The 17,707-nt window shown below is 53.2% G+C and overlaps 6 protein-coding genes across 6 annotated transcripts; 3 read left to right on the forward strand and 3 right to left on the reverse strand.

Annotated features, from left to right (window-relative positions):
* Window positions 1-133: 133 nt before the first annotated feature.
* Window positions 134-2,679, forward strand: KD926_005369 (5-methyltetrahydropteroyltriglutamate--homocysteine S-methyltransferase; the record flags this gene model as incomplete). The annotated part of the gene is made up of 4 exons (XM_053098588.1): window positions 134-144; window positions 210-429; window positions 504-623; window positions 706-2,679. 4 exons carry the CDS (start codon window positions 134-136, stop codon window positions 2,677-2,679), a joined length of 2,325 nt encoding a protein of 774 aa, XP_052957496.1.
* Window positions 2,680-3,376: 697 nt separating this feature from the next.
* On the reverse strand, window positions 3,377-4,567 carry KD926_005370 (3-oxo-5-alpha-steroid 4-dehydrogenase family protein; the record flags this gene model as incomplete). The annotated part of the gene is made up of 2 exons (XM_053098590.1): window positions 3,377-4,399; window positions 4,454-4,567. The coding sequence occupies 2 exons, from the start codon at window positions 4,565-4,567 to the stop codon at window positions 3,377-3,379; spliced, it is 1,137 nt and encodes a 378-aa protein (XP_052957497.1).
* A 579-nt stretch (window positions 4,568-5,146) lies between these two features.
* On the reverse strand, window positions 5,147-10,649 carry KD926_005371 (ubiquitin-ubiquitin ligase UFD2; the record flags this gene model as incomplete). Its single annotated transcript, XM_053098591.1, has 10 exons — window positions 5,147-5,256; window positions 5,323-5,472; window positions 5,528-7,115; window positions 7,177-7,632; window positions 7,689-7,899; window positions 7,975-8,633; window positions 8,723-8,792; window positions 9,420-9,948; window positions 10,041-10,289; window positions 10,382-10,649. The coding sequence occupies 10 exons, from the start codon at window positions 10,647-10,649 to the stop codon at window positions 5,147-5,149; spliced, it is 4,290 nt and encodes a 1,429-aa protein (XP_052957498.1).
* Window positions 10,650-11,168: 519 nt separating this feature from the next.
* Window positions 11,169-11,679, forward strand: KD926_005372 (uncharacterized protein; the record flags this gene model as incomplete). Its single annotated transcript, XM_053098592.1, has 2 exons — window positions 11,169-11,238; window positions 11,354-11,679. The coding sequence occupies 2 exons, from the start codon at window positions 11,169-11,171 to the stop codon at window positions 11,677-11,679; spliced, it is 396 nt and encodes a 131-aa protein (XP_052957499.1).
* Window positions 11,680-12,023: 344 nt separating this feature from the next.
* Window positions 12,024-12,887, reverse strand: KD926_005373 (nicotinate-nicotinamide nucleotide adenylyltransferase; the record flags this gene model as incomplete). Its single annotated transcript, XM_053098593.1, has 1 exon — window positions 12,024-12,887. The coding sequence occupies one exon, from the start codon at window positions 12,885-12,887 to the stop codon at window positions 12,024-12,026; it is 864 nt and encodes a 287-aa protein (XP_052957500.1).
* Window positions 12,888-15,888: 3,001 nt separating this feature from the next.
* On the forward strand, window positions 15,889-17,258 carry KD926_005374 (uncharacterized protein; the record flags this gene model as incomplete). Its single annotated transcript, XM_053098594.1, has 3 exons — window positions 15,889-16,572; window positions 16,633-16,905; window positions 16,968-17,258. The coding sequence occupies 3 exons, from the start codon at window positions 15,889-15,891 to the stop codon at window positions 17,256-17,258; spliced, it is 1,248 nt and encodes a 415-aa protein (XP_052957501.1).
* Between the last annotated feature and the right edge of the window lie 449 nt (window positions 17,259-17,707).

The following is a 17,707-nucleotide window of genomic DNA, read 5'->3' on the forward strand; positions in this document are numbered from 1 at the left end:
GTACAGGGGACTCTCATCCGTCTCTTGTTCATCTTTTCATTCTTTGATTCACCCTCTCCTGTGAATCATTTCGTTTTTCCTCAACTCTCTCTCCCGTCCCCTCCTTCCTCTTCACACCAGAAAAACCGTCAGGATGGTTCAATCGTACGTGATTCTCATCTCATCTCTCGTCATTGATGCCTGTCCATCCCGCTAACCCGCTACTTTAGCTCCGTCTTGGGTTTCCCCCGTATGGGAAAGCTTCGTGACCTCAAGAAGGCCACCGAGGCGTACTGGGGAGACAAGATCTCTCGTGATGAGCTCTTGAGCGAGGGAAAGAGACTCCGTCAGGAGCACTGGAAGATCCAGAAGGATGCTGGTGTCGACATCATCCCCAGCAACGACTTTGCCTTCTACGATCAGGTCCTTGACCACATCCAGCTCTTCGGTGTATGTTCCATCCTCGCAGTCCCCGACCGGCATTGAAATGCGAGCCAATATCTGACTCACTTTCTCCACAATAGGTCATCCCCGAGAGATACAGCAAGTACAACCTCCACCCCATTGACGAGTACTTCGCCATGGGTCGTGGTCTCCAGAAGCCCGCCAAGGATGGTGAGGCCGCTATCGATGTTCCTAGCTTGGTATGTCCGCTTACTCCCCCACCCCCCACTTCTCTCGTCAGATTTTAGCAGTGGAACTCTGACTAACACAACCCCGCTATAGGAAATGGTCAAGTGGTTTGACTCCAACTACCACTACGTGAAGCCCACTCTCCAGAACAACCAGACCTTCAAGCTGGCCGACCAGCCTAAGCCTGTTGTTCAGTACCTTGAGGCCAAGGAGGCCGGCGTTATCACTCGTCCCGTCATCCTGGGTCCCGTCTCCTTCCTGACCCTCGCCAAGGCCGACCGTGGCCAGACCATTGACCCCATCGACAAGATCGATGAGCTCGTCTCCGTCTACGTTGACTTGCTTGCCAAGCTCAAGGAGGCTGGCGTTGAGGATGTCCAGATTGACGAGCCCGTCCTCGTCTTCGACCTGCCCGCCAAGTCTAAGGCTGCTTTCAAGCCCGCCTACGAGAAGCTCGGTGCCCTTGGTGCCAAGGCCCCCCGCATCACCCTTGCTACCTACTTCGGTGACATCGTCCACAACATTGATGTCCTTTCTTCCCTTCAGAGCCTCTACGCCATCCACATCGACCTGGTCCGCAACCCGGAGCAGCTTGACACCGTCGTCGCTGGTCTGGGCCCTAAGCAGGTCCTCTCTGCCGGTGTTGTCGATGGTCGTAACATTTGGAAGACCAACTACAAGGCTGCCATCGAGAAGGTTGAGCTGGCCATCCAGAAGCTGGGCAAGGACCGCGTGATCGTTGCCACCTCCAGCTCCCTCCTCCACGTTCCTCACACCCTCGAGAGCGAGAAGACTCTCGACGCCGAGGTCCGTGACTGGTTCAGCTTCGCCGTCGAGAAGACCGCCGAAGTTGTTGTCATCGCTAAGGCTGTCACTGAGGGCCCCGCTGCCGTCCGTGAGCAGCTCGAGGCCAACGCCAAGTCCGTCCAGGCCCGTGCCTCTTCCAAGCGTACCAACGACCCCGCCGTCAAGCAGCGCCAGGCTGCCGTCACCGATGAGCAGCACAACCGCAAGTCTGCCTTCCCTGTCCGTCACGCTGAGCAGGGCAAGTCCATCAACCTCCCTCTCTTCCCCACCACCACCATTGGATCCTTCCCCCAGACCAAGGAGATCCGTATCCAGCGTAACAAGTTCACCAAGGGTGAGATCACTCCCGAGGAGTACGAGAAGTTCATCGAGAAGGAAATCCAGGAAGTTGTCAAGATCCAGGAGGAGCTCGACCTGGACGTCCTCGTCCACGGTGAGCCCGAGCGTAACGACATGGTCCAGTACTTCGGTGAGCGTCTCACCGGTTATGTTTTCACCACCCACGCCTGGGTCCAGAGTTACGGATCCCGTTGCGTGCGTCCTCCCATCATTGTCGGTGACGTCTCTCGTCCCGCCCCTATGACCGTCAAGGAGTCCAAGTACGCCGTGTCGATCTCCAAGAAGCCCATGAAGGGTATGCTCACTGGACCCATCACCTGTCTCCGGTGGTCCTTCCCCCGTGACGATGTCCACCAGTCCGTCCAGGCTCAGCAGCTGGCTCTTGCCCTCCGTGACGAGGTTGTTGACCTCGAGGCTGCCGGTGTCAAGGTCATCCAGGTCGACGAGCCCGCTCTCCGTGAGGGTCTCCCTCTCCGCTCCGGCAAGGAGCGTGAGGACTACCTGTCCTGGGCTGTCCGTGCCTTCCGCCTGGCTACCTCCGGCGTTACCGACGGCACTCAGATCCACTCTCACTTCTGTTACTCTGAGTTCCAGGACTTCTTCCACGCCATTGCCGCGCTGGATGCCGATGTTCTGAGCATTGAGAACAGCAAGTCTGACGCCAAGCTGCTCAAGGTCTTCATTGACGAGGCTTACCCCCGCCACATCGGTCCCGGTGTCTACGACATCCACTCTCCCCGTGTTCCCAGCGAGCAGGAGATCAAGGACCGCCTTGAGGAGATGCTTGCCTACCTCCGTGTCGACCAGCTGTGGGTCAACCCTGACTGTGGTCTGAAGACCCGCCAGTGGCCCGAGACCAAGGCTGCTTTGACCAACATGGTCAACGCGGCCAAGTTCTACCGCCAGAAGCATGCCAAATAAATGGCATGTTTTTGTTTAATAACACCAAATAACCCATGATGGGGGCGACATTCTCAACCTGTCGCCTCGAAGGGGGGAGACGTTCTTCGTCTCGTTTTTCTTAATGTGATGAGTTTACGATGATGATACCAAAAGTTCAACATATGGGTTCATGGTTTGCACTAGAGATATCCGGGGGTCAACGGAGTTTTCAACATATTTGACAATTTCAACATTGGCGAGAGCCCAAATCAAACCGACATGTCTGTGAACGCTTCGGATTCTCCGTTGCAAGGCGTGGTTTTAACATTTGGTTTGATTTGTTTTTATAAAATTGGTTTCTCTTTGCATAAATTGTGAAGGGGAATCCGAGTGTGGGCGTGCCGGAGATTTGAGCTCTTGCTGGTGAATTTTTTCCAATTTCAACAATGTGTATATCACACTTGGAAGGTTGTGATACATCCACACCTAGTATTAGTATTACTTCAATGCATACAAGGCAGTATTGCAACCCGATTATCTTCTGCTCGTAGATCTTGTTTCTAGAAGTCGTTCTTTCATTAGTAGCAAAGCATAACTAATGCTTGGTAGTCTGTTGTCTGTAAGTTCATGCATGCTCACCAAATTCGCCGGAGGTCACGTGTATCTGTACTTGGCGGACCCGACTATATATCAAATTCATTGACGATACCAATAAGAAAAAGCGACAGAAGTCCCATCACAAGCACCCACAAAACGGCAATACGGCACCCCTCCCGGCAACCTTTTTCGCCCCAAATCGCTCCACATACCATTTCCGTCCCCATCGCGCATGCGGCAACATATTAGCCACTGCATTCACAAAGAACAGCACAGCCGGCAGAGGGAATCTCAGGCCCGCCTTGTCCGCTCCCAGAGCAAACGGCACAATCCACGGTGCTAGGACGATAGGCGATGAAGAAGTAGTCGCGACCGACGCACTCCCAAGGACCGAAGAAGAAGAAGAAGAGACAGGGAGGACCGCCGTCCCGACGAGAGCGAAACCGAGCCATTCGAGCCATTCGCAAACGTAGTGCGGGTAGAGGATGGAGTGGAAGAGGCCGGTGGGAGGGGGGATGACGTAGACTTTGGAGAATTTGTTTTTGTTGTTGCTGTTGCGGTTCTTGCTATCGGTGGTGGTGGATTGCGATGAGGAGGATGGTTTCTTGGTCGGACGGGTTTCGGCTCCCTCGCGACGGAGTCGGAAGAGGGTGCGTTCGGCGTAAATGTTGCCTGCCATTCCGAGGAGGAAGAGACATAGGCCTAGGGAGGGGATGAGTAAGGAAGAGGAAGAAGAGGAGGAAGGGGGAGAGGATGGCATCGTAGCAGGCTTAGAGGTAGATGAGTATGCCGGAAGAACAATGGGGATCTGATATCCGACGATCCAACCGGCGAGACAGGTCGAATTGAACCAATTAAACAGAACGGCGGAAAACACAACGAAGGCATGGATGGGGGACATGCTGGGTGCAGCGAAGAACGGGGAGACAATGGCGCGGTTGATATAGTGGAGGACATAGAGCGAGGCAGCCAGCTTGTTAGGCAGCGGGAGGGAGGCGATATTCAGGGGGGGAGGCAGCGTCCAGAGGATGTAGAGGAGATTGACGGGACCGACGACCTCCATGATGAACCAGCCAAGTCGGCCGGGGAAGTTGAGGTACGAGTTCTTCAGCGAGGTTTTCCCGGCTGGATGGAAGGCCGTGCACCATTGTATGAGAGAGACCTGGTTAGAAGGGGATCAGTTTTTGATGCTTGGATACGGAGGCTTGGAACCTACCAGGGGGAAGTATTGGAAGACGTTGAGCGAAACCAGATATGCATCCAGCGTGGGGCGCAGGAAATCCCCCAGAGGAGGCAGGGTTTGGATACAAGAAGAAATTGCCGAACCCATGGTTGTTTGGTTGGTTTCTCGTGTCTACTTGCCTGCAAAAAGGGTCAACATGTGATTCTTGCGTGTATCTGGGAGGACAAGTACTGACGAAGTGAATGATGAGAAACTATAAAGCAAGCTCAGTCCCAGGATCAGCGAGTCAATGGGTCGATAACAAGACCGAAAAACCCGGGAGAAGGAAAGGGAGTTACGTTGAGGACCAAAGAGGGTTTATTGAGAGACTTTCTACATCGGGCAATGATGTCACGGGATATCGCATCACGTGATCTATTCACTCGCAGATGAGGTCATTCAGTCATTGCATTGTTGGGGTCTTTCTGGTCTGTGTAAAAAGGTCACTGAGGATCAAGGAAAATAGCAGATTCCAACAGATCCAACGAGCAAAGATAAGACAGCAAAAGAACACAAGAAACAAGAATTCAAATCAACGCCTTCTCCAATCCGATCCCATGAGAAAATGAACATAGAAGAAAATAGGTCATATTCTAAATCATACCGAGGCCAAGTACGCAGCAAACTTGCCTGATAGAAAGTTTATACCGCGATACGCCTGAAGAGGAAAACAAAGCACAGGTTGAATTAGCCTGTAGATGTGTCCATTGACTCGGGTGCGCCCTGTGCCCTTGCCGTTCTCCGCTCGGCCAGCTTCTCCGCCTTGAATGCCTCGATTTTAGCCTTAAGTTCCGTATCTACAGATGATTCGAGATTAGCTGCTGCCGGTTCATTTCATACATATACGCGGGACAATGACTCACCTGGCGTGACATCCTCCATCTTGAGCGGAACTCGGTTGAACGGGTCATGGGGATCACTCAATAAGTGAGACCGGATGGTCGAGCGATCAATGGATACTCGCGATCCAGGCAGGATGACCGGGTCTTCCATAAGGGTATACATGAGAGGATCTGGCGGGAAAAGTCAGTTGATTGATCGATAGACCCTGGGTGAGGAAGGTCATACCCAAAAATTCATCAGGAACTTCTCCAAGATCCTCTTCCGCTTGGTCGTCGACCGCCTTGGCCTCTTTGACCATAAACAGCAGTTTGTCCCACCGTTTGAGTTCTTCAGGAGATTTGAGAGACCATTTGCGCAAGATCTCCACGGCCTTTTCGAAGTTCGCCGGCTTGTAAGACCGTCCATCTCGAGCCACGGCAACGATGAAACTCTCCTTGCTCATTAGGTTCAGGTACACATCGACGATCTCGCTCAACAATGCTCGCGGGTTGAATCCATAATCCTGGAGATTTTCCACACGCAAACTGGAACTCTTGGGACCCACCATGGCATCCAGGTTATAGTCCAGCATGTCTGCCAATCGCTGGACGATTTCAGGCATCGTGAACGACTCCGCCAAGGCGTCGGTGAAGAGCTTCAGCATAGAAACCGTCTCGTTGGTTAATTGCATGTAGGACTTCGCATTCCGCTGGGCAGAGGCCAGATTTTCCTCCTTTTGCTGACGCGTGGTAGGATCCATGGTCGCTCCTTCAAGGCGCAGCTCCGTCTGGGTTTTGTGGATGGTAATGAACGCACCGAACGACTCGTCGAGCACGAAGGTCACGTCGTTCAAGAGCAAATTCACAAAGCGAACGAAGAAGTCGAGGTTCTTCTTGGACTGGTTGTACAGCTTGTTCCGGTACAAGGTGTTTGGCCAGATGCATTTGATGATCTGGAAGATCTCATATCGGATGTTGAACTTGTCGAAAAACTGCGTGTGAGTGCCGGTGTGCTCGGCCTCGATGTAGAACTTCATCAGACAGTGAAGCAGATGATCATTGGCAAACGGCATGGAGTTAAGGAGGTCCACCAAGACACCACGGGCGCCACCAGGGCGCGGCCACGTGCCTCGGAAAAGAATCGAAACGAGGCCTGCTTTGAGGTAGGGGTTTTTAATGTAACCAGAACTTTCCAAGAAGGTAATGCAAAGCATAACAAGCTCATCTCCCTGGGTAGCGGTGATGATCTGAGGCATGCACCACATGATAAACTTGAAGTTGCTGACAACGTCCTCGACAAAGTACTCCGGCAAACACTTGAAGACTTCTGGTTGCTGCTCGGGGAGAGGCAGTTTGATCTCTTCCTTGGGAAAGTTCCTGCCTGAGACAAGACGGAGCAGCCAAACAATCACGTAGCGCATGAACAACATAGAGCGGGCCTGCCACTGGTCGTCGAACAAGACACCCTGGAGACTGTACTTCAAGGCAAGGCCGAGGTCCAACTTGTCCTTGTATTTCTTCAAAGCATTTTCGAATACCCGGAGCTGCATCGGGTTGTTGATCCATTTGTGCCGTTCTGCCTCAAACTTAGTGATAGTAGATTCCATGTGGCGAAGGTCTTTCTCCAATTGATCCAATTTCGATGTCAAAGATTCACTGCCATAGTGATGAGCGGCAACGGTCAAGAAGAAGATCTCGGTGATAAAGTTTGAGGTGCCCTCGGCCGGTTTGGAATAGAACGCATCCGAAGCGTGCTGGTCGGCATTGATCTTGGTTTCGTCCCTCAAGTCAACCCGAGGGTTTCGGTGCAAGTAGTTTGCATCAATGCGGTCAATCTGTAGAAATGAATCAGTTGGCGGTCTTTTCGGGCTCCATCAAGGGCTTCAATGCACCAACCTTGGTGAAGCTCGCGTCCATGAAAGGCTCACATAGCTGATCCAAGCACGTCGTCAGGTTGAACATGAATCCATCTGACGACACTGAATTAGGGTCTACCTGCATAGCCCGTCGCTTGTGGTTGATGTTCAACGCCGCAGCGAACCAGTCCAAAATTCTATCTCTGGCATCCTTCGACGCCCGGATCATGTGGTTGATAATGTCTAGAAGATCTGAGCTAAGGATCTGCTGCATCATCCGGAGAGACCGTTGCGCATTGAGAATATAGGCCTGGTCTCTCGTCTTGGGGCTTGAGAAATACTGCATAGTCACATCGCCCTGCAGAGGCGATAGGCGGAACCATGGCCCGATCAATGTTTCCTTCTCAAACAGGGCAGGATCGCGAGACGCGTTGAAGATAGAGGATTCCGTGATGGCAGCTCCAATGACGGCGTGACGCACCAGGTTGCGCAGAGCCTGTGAAAGAGATTGGTGAGTAATCCAGGGACAGCCGAAAGGTTTTTCAAACGTACTGTCACGTAGGGCTTATAGTCATCATTGATGTTCAGGGCGGACAGCTCTCGGCTCATTTCCTCGACAGCGGCTATAAACGCCGGCTTGATATTTTCGTCCTCATCAAATCTCTTCACAGCCTCGCTGATGAACTCGAAGTCCACGCCCTTCTCATCCTCGGGATCCAAGAGTAGATAAGGTTTTAACGTCGACCGTCCCGACGGGTCGATCCTAAAAAGAAGCAACGCTTATTAGTTGGGACTATGTCTTGAGTGATGAGGACATGAAAGAACAGCAATGACGCACCCAAACATTTCCGGCATCGTGATCGCAAACATGCAGTAGCTCAAACAGAGCCGGCGAGCCTCGCAAAGCACCAAGAACTTCGGGTCGTCATCCCGAGCGCGGCGGAACCCTTTGTGAAGCTTGGATATCCTCTTCCAGCACGGAAGCAGATAGTTCAACGGTTTCTGCTGAGAGTTTGACGCAGCCTCTAGAAGAGCTTGGTCCAGAACCGATGTGTCGATGCGAAGCTCCCGACCTTCATCCTGCAGCTCGCTCCGCAGTCCCGGCAAAAAGTTCAGCCTCTGTCCATGGATATCCCGCTGTCGATCCTCGTTCAGAGTCAACTTGAAGATCGCACTTAGGGTACGGTCCTCGAAGGTCTCGATGGTCTCTTCCGCCTTGGGAGCCACTGGCGTGGCAGGTCGTGATCGTTCGGCGGCGGCAGTTGTGGAGGCCGGTGTGATTTTTATCCGTTTCCCTTCTGACTGTTGTGAATCCGGGCGAGGCGATGGCGCCGGGGAACTGGCGGCACTTCCGACATTGGACCGCGTTCTTGAAGCTTCCCGAGATGGAACAGTCTGTGAAGGCGTGGGTGGTTGGCTGGATGCCGAGTCTGCAGCGCCTTCGACTGGTGATGGTGGAGACGGGTTCCCCAACTTTGCGAGACGCTTGTTACGGATCTAGTATGACCAGAGCATTTTAGACAGGGACCTCTAATGATGAAATAAAGTATACGTCTTATAAGGGAAGAAAATGGGGGTGATCGAACCTTGTCCGCCTCAGAGAGACCGTCAGACATCTCCGACGAGGATTGTGATGGCACTTGCACTTTAGCGGGGCTGGCTAGAATGCGGAGTCTCAACAACGTAGGTTTTTAAATTCTGGGTGAAATGAAAGACATGGGCCGGTGTGATGGGGCTATGGGAAAGCAGCGATGCCTATTTATCACCGCAGCCAGCGAGGAGAGGAGAGGAGAGGAGCGCGAGAAGGAATGGCTCAAGTCGACGATCGTTAGTTAAACTCGCCGGAGATTCTGTACTGGTCGCTAGGTTTCGCCGGCATTAACTAAGCTGCCCTCGTTGACCGCCTTTGCTTATCTCACCCTTCTTTATTGAATAACTAGGTATTGATGCACCAGATTAATTCTATAGAGTGGATGGATGGATTCTTTCTCATATACAAGGCAGTTTACTCATGTCATATCCCACACAATGTTCGTTCTCGACTGGCAAGCTTCATCTCAGCCCAGAAAACGCCGTCAAAAAAAAGTAAAACAAAGGAGACTCCCCTAGCATCACTTGATCATCTAGGAGATGCCAGACCCAAGGAGATAAAAAAAAAGGATAAAACAATGCAATAAAACGAAATGATAGGGGAAACACAATTAGGTATGAAAGAGAAAAGAAAAAAAGAGGACATGGCTAGATAAGAATGCGCAGGTCATATTCGGAAGGCCGCTTTAATACCTTCCTTTCAGGTTGTCTAACCGCCGACAACTCTTCAGCTCCATGGCTCTCGCCTCCTTCATCTTTTCTACGTCGGGGAAGAACCAGCCCTGCGCTTCCTGGATCATTCGTTCCCGGGCGTGTACTTCGCTCTCGCATTCGTATCGAAGCTTGGAGACGTAGTCCACCTCCACTCGTTGGTCTAACTGGCGGAATTTCCGGGCGCTGTAGTCTTCCACATCGCCAGGGTTGACAAAGTAGTTGAGGTTCAGTTTGGGTGTAGTTCGTTGCATCGTATGCGGAGGCACCGCAGTATCGAATCTATACGTAGGGCCGGAGGGAGAAGAGGAGCCAGAGAAAAGCGAGGAAAGCAGAGGAAGGACGAAGAGAAGGATGAGAGGCAAGAGTTGCTGGAACGCCGCCCAGCCCGACGGAGCTGGTTCAGACTGCGCATTGGCTTCACGAGGTCGTCTCCGCGGCCGGGCGCCTCCAAACTGATGAACTCGGAAACCAGGGCCTCCTCCCATGTTGAAGACAAACTGCGGGCCCCCTGTAGTATTGTTGTTGCAAGACACGGTCAGCAAATACTCCGCGGAACGCACGTCGTCGCGCATCTCTCGATTCGACAGGGAAAAGACATACCGAACGGACTGAACCCACCCCCAAAACCCCCGTTGAAGAACCGATTGAACAGCTCCTCCGGCGATATTTCCTCCTCGAAGCCAGGGCCACCTCCAGACCGCGGGAAGCCGCCGCCGCCGAAGCCACCGAAAGGCGAGCCTCCCGAGGGACCCGCGCTGGGCGTGAATCTGCTATCGGGGTCTCCTCCGAACTTATCGTATTTCGACTTTTTATCGGGGTCCGAAAGAACCTGGAAAGCCCGCGATACCACTATCATCCATCGGAATCAGTAACATGGTTCATTTTCCTTTCTAATTCTCCCCATCTCTCATCCTCAGTCGCTCCATCAACCATAGACTCACACTTGAATGCCTCATCTGCCCCATCATAACCATTTTTGTCCGGATGTGTCAACAGACTGAGTTTCCGATACGCCTTCTTAATCTCGCCATCCGAGGCGGTCTTCTCCAACGACAAGATTTCGTAGAACGCCGTCGTCGAGCATTTGCGGATTCTGAGCACGGCGGCCTTCTGGTCCGGGGTGTATTTGCGGTCCTGGTTCCCTTGGTTATGCTCGCGAGATTTCGCAGAGCCCCCAGTGTCGGCTCCAGATGCAGTGGCGGACGGCATGGCGAATAGACCTCGACGATGTGTGTGTTTCTTCGTCTCCGTATGACTCCGGCTTTGTTTACCCTCCTAACGTGTGGGGGGTTCGTCGTTTTCAGGGCCGCCGAACGAAAGATAGGAAGGCGGTCGCTGGGAAAAAGCGGACGAGTAAGAGAAGAGGTACCGTAGAGAAGTCGATGGCGGTTTGCCGCAGTCCGACGCCGACAGGAATATTAGCCAGGTAGAGAAAACGACGCACAGGTGCGGCGATCGGCGAGTAGGGCTGCCGGATTCGAGGACGTTGGTTGGGTCTAGGACCGGGGCAGGGACGGTGGTTTACACCTATCGAGATCAACGTGGTGTCTTTCGGAAGTTAAGATGTTGACGCTAAGCGGAGAGTTGGCGTTAGTCAGGAAAAACGCCCGCCTGCCAATCCTCCGCCTGCAACTACGGCGGAGTATGCGGTCGCTTGCTACGGAATCTTCCTAATCGCAATTCTTTTTTTATTGCTATTATTACACAAACACAATTGCACCAGCGATCATGGCCGGCTCAGAGTCTACCGTGGAAGAGACAAAGACTACTCTCTTGGAGAAGGCCAGAGCGTGGGGAGGTGAGTCCCTAGTAGCTCGTCTTGCGCAGCTCTGTTGAGCTTCATCTACAACTCACAATCCGAGGCATTTATTTAGCTAGCATAGCTGATCTCTTTTGACTCGCTTTTCTCGCAGAAAACCCGTTCCCTCCGACCCTGGTGGCGTCGCTCATCACCGCCCAGCATGCCCGTCCGCTGCAGCTGTTCCCTCTAATGTTCGCTCCAGTCCTGCTGACCACGAGCTATGCGAACATCCTGGGTTACAAGACCGACACCGCCGGAATCAGCGCCGCCTGGTCGGGAGTTTACCTCCTTCTCGCCGGTCGGCGACAACAGCCGTTCATGAAGAAATGGGGCGCTCGCGGAATCGTTCGCGGCACGACGATGGGTCTGTGTTTCCTCAATCTTGTCGGTGGCGGAATTGCCTATGCGCTCGGCAAGAGGGAGGATGAGGAGGAATAGGAAAGAAGAAACTTGATAAAATCGCTTTCATGTGGAGAATGTAACGATATTGCGGGATGTGGTCATACTACTACGACTTTCTTAATTTTCGAACGTGGAGTCGGCGTCGTCGCGGGCATGGTGTTTCGGTTGTATCATAATATATACGGGGCCCAGATTCCGTCGAATTGTTTCGTGATCCAAGCAGAGGGTTCATATGTACATTACAGGTTCAGAAACGAAAGGGAAACAAACACAAGCGTCTAATGCAGTAGGATGTTGCGCAGCGCGCGGCAAAAGTTCTCTACTTTGCCAATGACGTCGAGGGCGTATGCAATTCGTAGGCATCGTTGGCAGCAACATCATTACTCTTTATATGGCTCCGTAGCAAGAATAAAGTCGCGAACCTCGGGCGGAACCAGCCAGTCAAGATCCTGCGGATTGTTGGATTCCACGGCCTCGCGAGCCTTCGTCGAACTCACCGATCGCTCCTCCGGTTTCTTGCCTTCTACCAGGTGGATGCGCTCGGCCCATTCACGCTTCCCGCCCTCCTGCTCGCGACCGCCCTGAGCCAGCGTACGAAGGTAGGCCTCCTGCTCCTCGCGACTCCCCCAGTCGCTATCCGGACGCATGGTCACGCGCAGGCGGTGCTGCGAGAGAAACGGTTCCAGGGGCTGCAGCGTATGCGTGGGTGGGTAGTATTTGGGGTTGAAGATGCGGATCAGCGTGTCGAAGCCCGTCAGGTGGACCTGCTCGAGCGACGCGGGGTAGACGCTGGCAGCGTCGATGTCGGCCGCCTTGTCGACGAAGTACGGCTTCTTGGTGACCCCGATGTCGACGTCGGGAAGGGACTGCCGGTCTGGTGCCGGTAGAAGGCTCTTCGTGTATAAGATCAGGTACCGAGCAAACAGCTCCATCATCGCCAGACGATCCTCGAACCTGGCCGGTTTCGACGGCTTGTCGGCATTCTGCGTTGCCAGCAGCAGTAAGAGCCGAGACGGGCGGTCGGGATTCTCTAAAAGAGCGGAGCTGGCGATGCGGCGATGGGCCAGGGTCGGGGGGTTAAAAGATGAATCTAGCACGTACAGCACCTGCGGGGGAGAAGAGTGGGATCGCTCGGGGGAGAGTGAGACAGAGCCCAGAACCTCGAAGTTGCGGGTCGATTGAATGAATTGTTTCAACGCAGTCCCGTATTTAGCCCGGAGGCTCTGGAACGAGGCGGTAGACATGATGAAAGGGGGAGAGTTTCAGGGACGAAGCGAGAAGATGCGATGCGATGCGATGCGATGTCTTCAACTCTTCGGTGGGTTTGACGGTGTCGTTCTCATGTGACTCGGGCTTGCCCCAATTCCCCCCTCGATCACGACGTACACAGTGTAGACTTCGGATTCTCAGGAACCTCGTCCCTAGCTCTAGCATCAGCTTCACCCCTCATGCCGTAAGATTTAGGTTGTCTGGATGAGGTCATTCTCCGAGGGAAAACCGTGGTCAGCACAGGTGGAGCGCCAAAGGGCACCAAGGATGAAATATCGGCAGCAGGCTGCAGGGTCAATACGAGAGATCATCGGTCATCACGATATCTGCACCTCTCGTCACTTATCAGTGTTCTACAGGTCAAATACTGCCGTGGATACGTAGGAAGTTTTGCGAAAAGGACCAGATCAATCTAGAATTTTAGACGGTGATCAGTGAGTCACCAAGGCAGCCGTATTTGATTGAATTAAAATACCGAGATCAAGATCAACTTTGGCTGGACCGTCTGGATGACTGTGAAGGCACTCAAGGAAGGGCAATGATATTATAATCGCCATTCATCATTCATGGCCACCTGAAACCGATATACGGCAAGCGATCCACTCGAGTGCCGCGTTACCGCAGACCACTTCTCCCTCTCAGGTCTTGACTCTGGACTCTCCCGATCTCATCAACTCGGTTACAGTGTTTATCTCGCTAGTCTCCCCCCAATGCTCCGTAATATTGTGGATATTGATTGTTGACTAACAAGCACCGATAGCAGAGGGTGGTAATTTCGGCTCTTGAAGGGGAGTGGAAGCGGCTTGCGAAGACGGGGGCTGTACAATCTAGAGAACCACCGAACCTTCATCTGCCTGAAACGCTGGCTGCCGCTTTTGAGAGATTTTTTTTCCGATATTCAGGAATGTCGCGATGGTAGCGAGGGTCCCCCCGGGGTCTAGGGTCTTCCAGAAATGCAGGAGCTAGTTACGGGGTGAGATGCGCATCAGATATGAGATGATATATCTGAGTCTGACATCAATCAGGCCCCCCTATCCAAGAAGACGAGATGAGAATGAGCTCGAGGGCAGCGGCCGAGTTGTCTAGACTGCAGGACCGAGGCCCCACTTCTTCCAGTCGAGATCATCGTGACCCGTTAGGATTTCCACGATGGATCGGCATCTGTCAATGCGTTCGGTAGCATTCCATCGGAAGGAAAGAAAGGAATGGCAATTCACACCGTAAGGCCTTTTTTGCTTTTTTCTTCTTTTCCTTTCTTCACTTCTCGATTTTTCGCCTCTGCGTTGTCAAGGTGCCCAGGACGCCCAAGACTAAGAGGATGTGTTTCTCGCTTAAGGTATGACTCGAGACTAAGGAAAAGTTTGACCTCCATCGCTTCAGGCCGAAATGGGTTCGGGTCGAGTGGCAATGGATAGCGCCAGCGAGGCGAAAGTGTCTGCCTGTCTGTCAGTGCATGATTCCTCCGGGATGGAGTCACTCCCACTACTCCGTAGGTGTACACCGTAGGGCGAGTCTTGTTCTCTCGGTCGCAATCACCCAAGGTACTACTCCTTCGAGCTCTGCCGTCCTCCTGAAAATTAATATATCATTGAGAGTGATGTCCAGGATACCGGATCCACTCGGCCTACCATCCCAACATCCCAGGCTGTCATTTCCGCCGTGGCACAAGGAAAATCGATAGCGTCGGACAATGAATCAATAATGCAAATTAACGCGGTGAATTCCAAGGATCTTGGATGTACCGTACTTTGTCCTACACCGTCCTCCCAAGGAGCGATAGATTAATTAAAGTTGCCCATTTGTTGAACTTATGATGCCACCGTCCCCTGGCACTAGCGCATCGTAGCACTTTATTTGCATTTTGTCCCCTCCAGCACCGTTGGAATTGGTGCTTCCTTCGGTATTCCGGAGTCGCCGTTCCAACACCCAGGAGGATCTCGAATTTGCGGCCCCAAAACATGCAGGATTGAAGGGAGTTTGGGGGATAGATTTCCATCAGTGATCGAGAGAGACTACGGAGTACAAGTGAAACAACAACAAACCCGAAAATAAAACACAACAAAACCAAATCGCAAGGACGAGAGACAGAAATTAAAGGCGAGACAAAGGAGAAAGTCAAAAATGCAAGGCAGCCGAACCGTGCGGGCAACAACGAGAGTCTGGAGTCTGGACGGGCACGCGGCGAGATTAAGTCGGCCCCGCGTGGGCCAATCAATGGCAAGCTCTGCGGGGAGGTGAAACGGGATGGTGTCTGGGTGGCCACTCAGAGCGCAGTGCCTGGTCCCACTTGTGATGCAACTGCGAAGTACAGGAAGGAACCAGCAGCCGAAGAGGGAAGGAATCACTTGCTTTTTTATTTTATTTTTTATTTTTTATTTTTTTTTGGTTTAATTCTTTGAGTGCCTTCTCAAGTCACCTCCAGGCCAATGGCCAAAGGAAGACCGTAGAATACATACTTCGTGAATATCTTGTACATCGAACTTAATAAAGAAGACCTGCTGAATGGCGGTGATGCCATGCGGGTTACCGGTTAATCTCCCACACGGTCCAGGCCCAGTCGGGGTGTTTTTCTTTTTGTTTTTCTTTTTGCTTTTCTTTTTTGTAGAATTAATTAAGCTAATCAAACCCTCGTCAAACGCGGCCGTGTGATTCGGTCTCCTTTCCTGCCGGGGTTCCTGTCTAATTTACCTGCCCGTGGATCCGGACTACTTTTACTACCTCCTCTTCCCGTTCTCGTCCTTCCTTTTCTTCCTCTTCTTCTTCTTCCCTCCCATCGTTCTTCTCGACTTCAGAGTTCGTTCTGCCTCCACGCTCTTTCTGGTGTTCATTCACTGTCGCTCTTTAAGCTTGTTTTTGTGTTTCGTGCGAATTGATTTCGCATCACACTCTTTGCAGTACCCCAGGCAGACTCCTCTCTAGTCCATACTTCCTTTCTAGGCATTGATTGTCGCATCTTCGATCATCAACATCATCATCATGCACTTCACCGCCAAGATCTCCGTCGCCCTGCTGGCTGCTCTCGCTGCCGGCTCCGAGGCCAACAGCCATGTGCGTCGCAACCTGCACCACCGTGCCCTGAACCAGCCCGGCTCCGTCTCGGCCGTCACCGTCTTCCCGACTCCCCCGGCTGCTGCTCCCACCGAGACCAGCGCTGCCCCGGAGCAGCCCACCGCGGCTGAGACTCCCAGCGCCCCCGCGGTCGAGACTCCTTCCGCTGCTGAGACCGCCGTCTCTCAGTCGACTTCCGTTGCTGCCGAGACCTCCGTGGCCGGTGAGACGTCCGCCGCCGCTGCTGAGACCTCGTCCTCCGCCATCCCCCCTCCCCCCCCCGCGGTGCCCACCTCGTCCGCCGTTGCCATCCCCGGCACTTCCACCGCGGTCATCTCTTCCGCTTCCTCGAGCTCCGCCAGCTCCTCCCACATCGTGGTGCCCTACCCTTCGTCCTCGAAGGTCCCCTCCGGCGCTGATAGCCAGGGCTCTTCCACCATCACCGCTGCTCCCGTCCCTCTGAGCACCGGTTCCACCGGCTCCAGCGCCAGCGATATCTTCTCCGGATCCGAGGATGTGACTCTGACCTACACCCTGGGCACTGGCGTCTCCAAGTCCATCGTCACCACCACCATCCACAAGACCGCTACCAACTGGAACACCGTCTACGCCGTAAGTTGACCAGCCTTCAAGTTTCAGTCAAATGATCACCCTTACTAACCTCATCTTTAGAGTGCTAGCAACGCTGGTTCTTCCGGCTCTGGCTCTGGCTCCGACTCCGGCAACGGCTCTGGAAGCGGCTCCGACAAGGTCACCACTCTCTCCTCCACCTCTACTTCGACTGTCACCGTTGTTGCCGTTCCCTCTTCGACCGGTTCTATCGGCCAAGAGCACAACGTCGACACCGGCAAGAACGGCAAGGGCAGCGGCAATGGCAGCGGCTCGGACGGACAGTGCAGTGGCCCTGCTACCGTTACCGTTACTGCCCACGACACCGTCACTGTGGTAAGACTTTGACCGTTGAATCCTAGGATTGACGCTGGCCATATACTAATTTATTTAACTAGACTGCCGCCCCTGCTGCTACCAACAAGCCCGGTGAGAACCTCATCATCGATGAGGACACCACTTCCAGCGCTGCGCCCTCGAACACTGGCAACGGTGCCGATGATGAGGCTACTGCCACTGGCATCCCCGCCCCCAGCGGACCTCCCTACGGCAACGGCAGCTTCCCCATCCACACCCCCAGCAGCAGCGCTATCCCTACTCCCAGCAGCAGCGCCGTCCCCTCGCCCTCCGGCTTCCTGACGAGCAGCAAGGCGGCCTTCCCCACCGGCTTCCGCCGCCGTCACCTCTAAATCAGTCAAAATACACGACGGGGGGGCCGCCTGTAATTAAGTTTCCTTGTGTTTCTTCTCCGCGGCAACATATGCGCGCAGGCAGTGTATCTACGAGAGGGATAAATTCCTGAGTTTTTTTTTTAACATTCTGGTACAAACTTCGTTTTTTTTTCCACCTTGAAAGAAACCACTTTCGATCCAAATCTCTAGACTTCTGCTTCTTCTGAACCGTTTTCGGTCTTCGGATCGGTGGTTGCTCTTTTTTCTTCACTTCTTCGGCTTGGAAGCCAAGCCATCCGAGCTTCCTTGCTCTTTCTTAGCAAACGAAGCTTCTTTTCTTCTTTGAGCTTGCTTATCCTTGTTTGACTTCTGTCATTATCCGCTCGTGCCTCGGAGAAGAGACTTGTCTTTGGAACCTTGGTATATCAGATGGACGGCCGATAGGAACGACCGACAAGACGTGCTCC

This window comes from Aspergillus affinis, assembly GCF_023601865.1.
Source record: "Aspergillus affinis strain CMG 70 chromosome Unknown NODE_26_length_314309_cov_85_634089, whole genome shotgun sequence".
In the NCBI taxonomy this organism is placed as follows: Eukaryota; Fungi; Ascomycota; class Eurotiomycetes; order Eurotiales; family Aspergillaceae; genus Aspergillus; species Aspergillus affinis.